Source organism: Anabrus simplex, chromosome 6 (assembly GCF_040414725.1).
Source record: "Anabrus simplex isolate iqAnaSimp1 chromosome 6, ASM4041472v1, whole genome shotgun sequence".
NCBI classification, from domain to species: domain Eukaryota; kingdom Metazoa; phylum Arthropoda; class Insecta; order Orthoptera; family Tettigoniidae; genus Anabrus; species Anabrus simplex.
In genome coordinates, this window is record NC_090270.1 from 234,666,233 (window position 1) to 234,677,341 (window position 11,109).

An 11,109-nucleotide genomic window follows, 5' to 3' on the forward strand; every position below is an offset into this window, starting at 1 on the left:
ATCTCCGATCATAGCCGGTATGGTAGCTTAACAATGTATAAGACATAAATGATTGGAAATATTATACTATATAACTTTAGATATGAAGTATTTATTGATACAACCACTAATAACATAATTATTTGGGAATTCAATGTTAGGCCTTCCCCTAAACTACCATTTTATTCAACGTGAATAAAATTATTTATGGCCTAGTTTATAGCAACTTATTCCCCGACTTTGCATACCGATTTTCGTTAAGATAAACTATTAATAACAAATATTTGAGAACTAAATTTTAGGCCTTCCCCTAAACTACCATTTCACTCAGTGTGAGTAAAATTATTTATGGCCTAGATCATAGAGACTTATTCCCCGACTTTTATACCGATTTTCATTAAGATACAACCACTAATAACTAATAACATAAATATTTAACCAATTTTAGGCCTTCCCCTAAGCTACCATTTCTGGCAGCGTGAATAAAATTATTTATGGCGTAGATTGTAGCGATTTTTTTCCCCGACTTTCCATACCGATTTTTATTAAATTCTCTTCAGCCGTTTTCTCATGATGCGTGTACATACGGACAGACAGAAATTATGGAAAAGTTAAAAAGTGCATTTCCTTGTTACTGTGGGCACGGCTGATACAGAAATACCATCCTTTTAAAAATTCTGAGCAATGTACAGACAAAACTCTTATATATGTAGATGTTATGATACAGTTCGATAGCTCCACTGTTAAGATTTCTATATCATTGTTGTCTGTAGATGAGGTAGATATTACGTTCAGCTCTGGCCTTGTGAATATAGCACTACCATGGTTTTTATGTGGTCTCTCGGCTACCAAACGCATTCCAAATACTCTTGGTTGTCTTTGGTCTCTACTTGTGTGAGTTTCTTGAACACAGAGAACGTCACACTTATGTATTTGGCAAAGTTGTTGTAACAGGGTTTCCTTGTTTGATGTTATGCCTTGTATGTTAACTGATACAACTGTCAGCTTTGGTCCTGAAAAGGACCATTTGTGGGATTTATTAACCATTGAAATTGATCTTAGTACTTCTGGAGTGAGAGAATGAGCCATCTAGGAAAAGTCCTAGTCCGTTGCCCAGGAGAGACCCAGATGTATAACAATATCACATGCAAATACACCCTACTAGGAGTTTTCTCTCGTGTCCCCTATTTTCATCATAGTTAATCTGTTACACACTTCGTTTATTAAAGATTTACCTGTTGTTTTTACCAAGGATATAATAAATTGTGATGTCTTTTGCCATCAGCATTTATTGAGTCCTGTAATTTTATTTATCTGTCCCTTATCCAGCATTGCATATTTTATGCCCGATTCCCTCTGAGATTGTGGGTCCCACATGGGCATTGATAACGGACAACAGTGGGTAGAACAGAATGATTTGGAATTGACATTGAGCTAAAACAAGAGTGTGTTTTGTCACCTTTTCTGTTCATAATGGTGATGGATGACATCGTAAAAGGAAGATTATAGAGGAAACAATAAATGTAATGACGTTTGCAGGTGATGTGATCTGGGGAGAAGATGAGGAGGAGGTATAACAAAAGACCAAAGTACTAAATAGAAGGATTGAATAATGGTCATTGAGGATCAGTGTGGAGAAGAGCAAGACAGTGGTGACCAGCAGAGGAAGAAAACGGAGCTATCAAAATTGAAGACAAGGAACTGGAGACTGTAGAACACTTCAAACAATTGGGAAGTGAACTGACCAAAATGGGAGACTGGAATGGAAGTTAGCTGAAGGATACAATTGGTGAGTGTCTTGTACCACCAGGTATGGAGACTAATATGGAACAAAAATATACCAATGAAGGCTAAGGAAGTAATGTATAAGGGATATTACTTACATATAATGACATAATGCAGCAGAAACCTGTACAATGACTCAGTGAGATGAGAGTAGAGTACAGGCAGCTGAAATGAAAATCCTGAGAGGAGTATGGTACAAAAAACAAGAAGGGATGGAGTGAGAAATGACATAAGAAAAGAGTTAAATGTGCAAAAACTAGATGAAAAACTGGAACAGAACAGATTGACGTGGTTTGGACATGTCAAGCACATGAAAGAAGAAAGGGTGCCAAGACAAGCACTAGAAAGACAGGGGACAGGGAAGAGAGGATGTAGAAGACCAAGATTATGATAGATGGACTCTGTGAACAACAGCATAGTATGATGGAAACTGTACTGGAACATGGTGCTGGATGAATAATGGTGGAAAGACAATACAAGGTGGAGAGGAACCATTTTTGCCCCCCGCACAGTGTTGGCTGGAAAATGAGAAATGATGACAATGGGCATAATATATATACACATGCACACATTATATCTGTGGCTTAATAGAAAAACAACCAATGTCAAAAAACCACAGTTGTGGGAATTGAGCATTGAAATTGAATGAAAACTTTCATTGACCATAATTCTGATGATAATCTTTTGTGGAATTTAATATTTCACAGTAACAGTAATTATGATAATAGATGCTACTGATAAAATGATATTTTCACTTTATAGCCCTTTCTTGAATTAGAATTTTGTTGATATTGGTTGCTTTTGGATTTAATTAAGTAACTTTTAGACATTGGTTGTTTTTCAGACAATTATTAATCATTAAAATATCCCCCAATTATGCTGTTTTAGACATTACAAACAAATCTGGTACTAGTATAATTAAAGCGAATAAAGCTTTTGCATGTTTGGATGTTCACTCCTATCCAGTATATTGATATAGAGAAAAACAATATAACACTTTACAACATATTAAAATTTCTTTCCACACTGTCACATTATTCATCATCACTTTCATCTGGTAAGTATTCTGCAGTGTCTCCTGGGTGGTCTGGCAACATATTCTACATGGGCCTACTCTGTGGATGTACAAAGGCATTAATGACTGTAGGTCTCTGACTTTTTCTGCTCACAGTAGTATAGGTGTGTTGTGAATTGGTTGCAAATCATGATTTACAGGATGTCTGCCTCTTCTAATTAGATTTAAGGTCTTCAACTCTTCTTGTACACTGAAGAAAACTTTATAGAATATGTTCCCAGGTGAATCACGCCGGTATTGCAACCATTTTATCTGAAGCCAAGGAACTGACTCTCCCAAACTGTTTTGTTTCCAATGAACGTAGCACCCATGAAAAAGTTCACTGAAATTTAGAAAATCCTTCTGCTCAAGTTCCACTACTTTTATCGGTGGTTTCCTGGGAACTAGTCTGATCAAATTAGCCCAGTCTCTAGGTGAATCCATTTTTGCAGCTGTATTCCTTTTCATTTATTCAATAGCTGCTTGAATAGAGTCTGCCTCCATGTGGGTGTGACGTGGCTCAATGAACCTGTGATTAATAACCTGCAACTTGCTATTGCCATGCTTTTCCTCTCGGAAAGTATTCATGAGCATGACTCCGAAATTAATGTTCCTGTTCTGGCAACTGCATGAATCACTGAATATACTGACCTCAACTACTTCTTCAGGTAGTGACAGAAGATGCTGGGAAATACATGAAAGTATTTAACCCCCCCCCCCCCCCCACACACACACACACACACACACACACACACTCTCTCTCTCTCTCTCTCTCTCTCACTGCTGGCAATAGTTTCATCCCAGATATAACATTGATCTGATTGACTTGTTGGTTACGCAGTACACAGTTAAATTGAGGGTCCACAGCGAGTGCTTGTAGAAAGCTATTCCATTGTATAAAAGGGGTGTTGGTCCACACTTTTGAAAAAGCACAAGAAATATATGTTTTGAATTTCTTTACTTTTCTGTTTGTCCATTTTCTTCTGCTCATAGCTAGATTCTGCCAAATTTAAATGAACCATCTTTTCTGCTTCTATTTTACTTTTTTCTTCCTCATGTCCCGTTACGTAGACAAACACACAACCACTACGATAACGGCAGTAAAATAAATGAAAACAAACTAGCTGGTACACAAATGAGCTAGTTCAAAAGGCAAAACAGGAAGCGTAATCAGATACCCTCAAACATCACAACTTACCTGAACTGATAATAATAATGGCGTATGACTATTAGTGCCGGGAGTGTCCGAGGACATGTTCGGCTCGCCAGATGCAGGTCTTTTGATTTGACACCCATAGGTGACCTGCGCATCGTGATGAGGATGAAATGATGATGAAAACGACACATACACCCAGCCCCCGTGCCAGCGAAATTAACCAATTAAGGATAAAATTCCCGACCCTGCCGGGAATCGAACCCGGGACCCCTGTGACCAAAGGCCAGCACGCTAACCATTTAGCCATGGAGACCTGAACTGATGGAAGTGTGTGTCATCAAAACTCATGGAACATGCGATATGTTTGTTGCATGCTTGGGAAATCATTACTTTGCCATGCCATCTGATGGAAGTGTGTGTCATCAAAACTCATGGAAAATAATAAAGGTACCTGGTATCAAATTGCCAACTATTTAAAAGAACAAAAACATATCTTTTGAAAAGGAAATAAATAGGATTTATTTAATAAATAAAATTAATTTAAATTGTAACAGGGAAAGTGTCAACACAGGAAAATAAAAAAGGAAACAGTCAAAAATTAAGTTAAAATACGAAGGAAAAGTTAACAAGAAAAATCGTGGTCGACCAACGCTTAAAGAAAAGGAAAAATGAACTAGTCATAACTAGAGCTGGGATTTTTATGTAGTATCAAGTGGCATAATATGTACATAAATATGTAACAAAAAGCACCAAAATATGTATCAAAATATGTAGAATGAGAAAAATATGTAATATCATATAATTAATATAAGTTTGCCATTTTTTCAGTTACAACACACTAAACACGCTTTATATTACATTTTGTAGCACAGTGAACTATTAAGTATTTTTTCAATGTTCTCTGGGGTTATGGAAAGGCATTGGTCACTTAGGATGTTCTTATATGCAGAGAGAGATCTTTCAGCATCACATGATGTAAATGGGGCAAATTTTAGGAGAGGAATTTTCGCTGGAGAAATGTCCTATGGAGGATCAGTGTCATCTCCATTTAGAATTCGGCACACAGTGTGAAATGTTGAATAACCAGAATTTCTCTTCAACACTTTTTACAATTTACTCAATATACTTGCATCAGTTTCCTCATACATAGCATTCAGTTTTTCAATAGCATCCTCTATGATGGCAATATAATCTTGCAGTGGCAGTCCTGATGTTTCTAGAACTTTGATGCTTTCTGGAAGCCAGCAGAAGTTGCCCCTGATGTAGGTAATTGAGGAGACCACTTTGGAGTCACTAAAGGCAGTTTGTGATTCACTAATAGATACAACATTTTCAGGATCAAAAGAATTTACCACAGCCTTTATAGTATCTAGATGCTCACTATAAATGTTAACTGCTTCTTTCCATGTCCCTCACCTCATTAACACTGGTTCCGGCGGAGGTGGTATCTCTGGCAATTGCTGTTTGTAAGATAGCACTCGTTGTGGAGCTTTTAGAAAAACCTTTTCTGTTGCTGAAATTAATCTATTCACTTGTGGAAACTTAGCTCTAATATCTTTGACAACACGTTGCAGTCCATGAGCCAAGCATGTAAAATGGAGCATATTGGGACAAAACACCTTCAAAGCAGTTGCAGCCTTAAGCATATATGCTGCAGCATCAGAATACATCACAAATACCTTTTCCTCTTTCATCTCAGTCAGCCACAGAGCTTTTAATCCATCATTCACAAATCTCGCAGTAGTTGAGTGATTTGTATAGTCTAGCTCTTTACAGTAGATCAAACATGGTTTTGAGGTGCTGTCAGGTTGTAGCTTCCCCACCACAAGATTTCCAATAAATCTACCCTTAGCATCTGTTGTTTCATCAACAGCAACCCATGTGAAATAATTTCCTATGTGCTGTCTTATGTTGTGCATTACCTCGTCGTAGCAAACTTGAAGATAATTCTTGCCGTAGTGTTGATTGGTTAGGAACATGTTTCTTGCAGTATTTTTCCAGAAAAGATATGAATTCAGGCACTTCAAGTTTATACCATGGAATATTGGCTGCAATCATTGCACTTCATAAGTCTTTATAAAAAGGGTTACTTGAAGGTGAAGGCTGCATCTGTGTTAAAAGGATTTGTTTATTTTGTAGACCTAATTGTTGGTTTTTTCTATGCAGAGGACTTTGTGCATGTTGCTCAAGCTGGGATTTCATGGAACATGCGATATGTTTGTTGCATGCTTGGGAAATCACTACTTTGCCATGCCATCAGTTGCAAAGGACTTGTCAACTGCAATCCATGATTTTAACTTTGAAGCCAGGAGGACGTTACTGGTGCCATATTGACTCTAGAGAAAACTGATGTTCATGAACTATGTTCTTCAGCTGTTTAAAAGAAACTAAAACCTAATTGAGACATTTCAAAGGAAGACAGCTCTAAGAATAGATATGGAAATTCCTAAGTACAAAACAAAGGGGTCACAAAAATACGTTTAGAAAAATATTCTTGGAAACTCCAACATGAAAGTGGCTAGTTAGTTGTACAGCAATTAACTCTACAAGGAATGAAAGATTTAAGACTGGCACATGTAAAGTAACAGTTTTCCTACAAATAATTGGAACCTTTAGAAAAACCTATTTCAGAAAGGTATCTCTGGCAATTGCTGTTTGTAAGATAGCACTCGTTGTGGAGCTTTTAGAAAAACCTTTTTTGTTGCTGAAATTAATCTATTCACTTGTGGAAACTTAGCTCTATCATCCTCTCAAATACCTGTCACTCATAATTTCCTTAATCCCCATGTTGAGAAGACAGACAACAGCCCCACATGAAGTGTGAAACTTCAATTCAGCAATTATTTCATATGAAAACAGGAAAACACTAAAATATGTATTTTTATGTAATATTACTAAGAATATGTAGAATACCCACAAATATACAAAAATATGTAAAATGAAATTCGGTAATAATCCTAACATAGTTTTTGTGAACATATGACTTTTCCCAGCACCTAAATAGCAAGGAACAAAATATGTAATTACATATAAATCCCAGCTCTAGTCATAACTTAAGCTAGGCCTCAACATACTAGAGAAAAGGGGAAATAAAATAATATTTGTTTATTATTATTATTTAAAATTACTTTCGTAACCACGGATTCACACCAACAGGAAGGGTTATTGGCAGTCCAGATAGATTTATCGCAACGACTCTTCTCACAGGTAGCAATTAAAAATGATTTTAAAAAAAATAGCTCCAATGCGAGCTCAAAATTTCATAAAAGAAAGGGGAAATTATACAATAAAATAGAAAGCAAATAGTCCCCGAGAAAGCAGAAAACGTTATCTTCCTTCACTTTATTTTTAATCAACAATCCCAGTAATCACCGGTTGTCATAGCAGTGCACGAACGCCATGTACCAAAACATAACCAAAGGTTACCACGGAAACAGTAGCCCGAACAAGGAAGGAGAAAAGCATAATTTTACACGAAAAGAGCCAAGAACAAATCAAGAAAATTTAAAACAAGACAGAGAAAAATTAAATAAAACTTCCGTCCTCCTAGTTAGAACTCAAATGGTCCAAAACTCAACCTAGTTGGAGTGATTTGATAGAGATGAAAATTTAAATATTACAAGATCTTCAAAAATTTTCTACATGATTAATTTGATTATTCAGCTTCACCTCAGATCTATGTGTGAATTTTTTTTTTTTTTTTTTTTTTTTTTACAAAACAAAATGTTACGTTGCCTGTTAGTAATTCAGTTTTTTTTTTCTTTTGAAAAGCCGAGATCATTACAACGGAAAGCAACTTAGAGTCCCACACGCCACATAATTCAGTAAATTTTCAAAGTAGATCCATACCCGAAAAAGATTCATTTCACGAAGGGACGGAAGCAAATTCAGAGCTGAGATGACGCCATAGCGCCATTTTAATACTCACATAGTTGATCATAAAGCCATAAGGGAAATTTAAAAAAAAATACAGTCTGGTGACGCTCCCTCGACGATGGAAAATAGATTAAAACATATTGAGCGCGAAAGGAGGAGGCCTCTCTCAATTTTCTTCAGCCGTAGTCCATGATGTACGCCGAAATCCTCTCGTACATGAGAGACATGGAACACAGGTCCATCTCCAACCACTCACAACACTATAATGGCTGCTCTTACACTGAGCAAGGATCAACGATGAAGAGCTTTAGCAGCAGAGAGCTCTAATTGGTTAGGGGGCGGAGCATAGCAGTACGAACACTCCGTGTAGAGGTCAGCACGTACAAGGAGCTTTTCTTTCCGTAGGTTCAATGAAGATAATGAGCGCCATGCTCAGAGTACATGTGTATGAAATTAAACAGAAGTGGGAAAGAAAAGGAATGAAGATAGTTTGACACAAATTTCAGCGGTGATTAGCCCACAACCAAAACGTTTGAAGGAGGGGAAGACGAATAAATATGACACCTCGGTGTCAGTCATTGCCAGTTGCTTTAAGCTGTAGTTCATACATGTCACATTTCCCACATGTATCATTTTTGGGTTGATGGAAGGACAAGTTAAAATTTTCTACAAATATTTTACAGTAAATAGCCTCGGACTCATAATGTAAACCTTATTCTTCAAAATTTGCTTTATATAATCAATATAAACATCTTAGATAAAGATAAGTCTGAATTCAGGTATTTCTTCTCTGAATGCAATCTTGAAAATAATGACTACAGTATCCAGGAAACAATGCTATGTGATTCATTATTGTTTAGCTTCTTCTGGTGTACACTTTTGTTTTCCATGTCGTCCTCTACCATCTTCATGACAAATGCCACTATTACTAGTGCGTTTCTTTTCAACAATTACTTGAACTTTCATTAAGGTCAGTTCTAGTGTATTTAGATACATTGTCCGGCACACTTAAATTGTTTCCGTCGTAGATTTGTTCAAGAAATAATTTCTTGAAAACGAGCGTCTGCTGGTACTTCTTGCAATCCCTTCTCTTAACCAAACTGTTTTCTTAGGATATTCCTGAACACAGCATGCTATTTGTTGATCTTGTGCTTCACTCAATGGTTTATAAAACTCCATGAAAATATTATCTCGCTCGTCTTCATTGAATTTCTCAAAGCATATTCTTCGGCAGCTAAAAGGTTGTTTCAATCTATTACTTGGCTGGTGTACTAGTGTGGTCAAAGTATATGGCTTCCCTTGTATCCTGGCTGTTTTTTGAATATTACCGATCCATTTGGCTGGGTCATATTTTCACTTTCTTGTGCATTTATATCCTTCAAAATTTTGCCCTGCTGTTCCACTAGCTCTGAACATATCTTCAGCATTGACATTAGTTTCAGTAACACATTGTTTTTTCTTACTTTGCTTATTGCTGGGTGCTAAATTTGCAGAATCAGAAGAATCCAAACCAGTTGGGATATATTCAGATGCAGTATCTGAAAACAGTGAACCAGAAGAACTATCAGTCTCAGATACAGCTCTGCCGCTTGAGGAGACGCAAATTGCCACACAAATAGAATCAATTAACATTCCACGGTTTCCCATTTTTCTATGTAATGTTTGGATGCCAGCGTTACAGTTTTAAACAAAACTGTACTGCAAAATTTTTATTTACTAGCATAAAGACTTATACTTAAATCACAGGGGTAGGATTTTAAATAATTAACCATTAAGTATCGCTTGAGAAAGAAAATTAACGCAATATAAAATAAAATGAATTTATTATACAAAAGTGAGATGAATCGGAAAAGTTCCTTAAAACTTGGAGGGATTTTAGAATTTACATTACTGAAATTAACTGTTGCTTGCTTTATCTAATTGAGTTTCACCAATTGCAGCTTCTGTTGAGGTCATCTGGATTCCGGGGTTACTCGTGCCCCTCTTCTCGTTGTAGAATTGGCTCCATGGACATCCTTCCTTCCTTTTGTGATATGGTTTGGGCTATCTGGACTAGCACTCTCTAATTGCCTAGTCTTCAAATTAGAATGAAAATTGATCACCGTTGATCGTAGGAGAAGAAAATTCAGAGATATGAATTTTTCCATGTTACCAGAAAATATCAATCCAACTTAGCTATTCTACTGATACAATACAGACTTGTACCAAATTCCGTGGACTTGAACTAAACATAGTTCTTCGTCCAGAATAATTACTGAATATATCACAAGCTGTAAGCTTGTTTCGTCTCACCCTGATCCGACAACATCACAGCAGCTAAGTATTGTGTCTTAGCGACAACACACTGTACGAAAATAACTATGTTTCGAAGCGACCACTCACTGTCTCAAGAATAATAAAGTAGTTGTGGTTCTGGTAGTGTGCTAGATCTTATGCCCAGGCTCTCCCACTCTTGGTAACAGCTCAATACCAAATCTCTATACAACGAAGCATCTGATTCGGAGATCGCATTATCATCTCCCTCTCTTCATTCTTCACAAGTAACCAGTAGGCGTGGCGATGATGTAGATGCCTGGCTTGTTAGCCTCGCGCACGGGTCGCTGTATACTACCTTTGCTCATGAGTTAAACCTGTGAGTCATCCAACTTCCCCGCTTCAAGAATAACTTTTCCGTGTACAAAAGTATGAGATGAAATGACACCAACTCTGTCTCAACATTGACCATATTTATAATACATAATGAATTCCTATCCTACATAATATAATAATTTAAATAATAAATGATGTTCTAATATATACACTATGATTCCAAAAACCTTATTTACAAATGACTGAAGTTGAATTACTATCTCATTATGAATAATTGCCGATGGCGGATAATCTTGATATCGAGTGATATCACGTAATATAATTGTATACTTTTTTTTCTACTTGCTTTACGTCGCATCGACACAAATATGTCTTATGGCGACCCTGGGATAGGAAAGGCCTAGGAAGTGGAAGGAAGCGGCCGTGGCCTTAATTAAGGTACAGCCCCGGCATTTGCCTGTTGTGAAAATGGGAAACCACGGAAAACCATCTTCAGGGCTGCCGACAGTGGGGCTTGAACCCACTATCTCCCGATTACTGGATACTGGCCTCACTTAAGCGACTGCAGCTATCGAGCTCAGTATATACTAAATTAGTATGGCTGGAGAAGCCTGGACGGTTACAACATATGATTCAATTGTGTGCTATACATGCTCAAAAACAGTATTCT

The 11,109-nt window shown here is 37.0% G+C and overlaps 1 protein-coding gene across 1 annotated transcript in view; it reads left to right on the forward strand.

The window, feature by feature from the left end:
* LOC136875947 (splicing factor U2AF 50 kDa subunit) overlaps positions 1-9,469 on the forward strand; it is a 179,854-nt gene extending 170,385 nt beyond the window's left edge. The window contains exon 8 of the mRNA XM_067149566.2: positions 9,344-9,469. Coding sequence (XP_067005667.2) covers positions 9,344-9,469 — 126 coding nt within the window. The remainder of the gene's footprint in view (positions 1-9,343) is intronic.
* Positions 9,470-11,109: the final 1,640 nt, after the last annotated feature.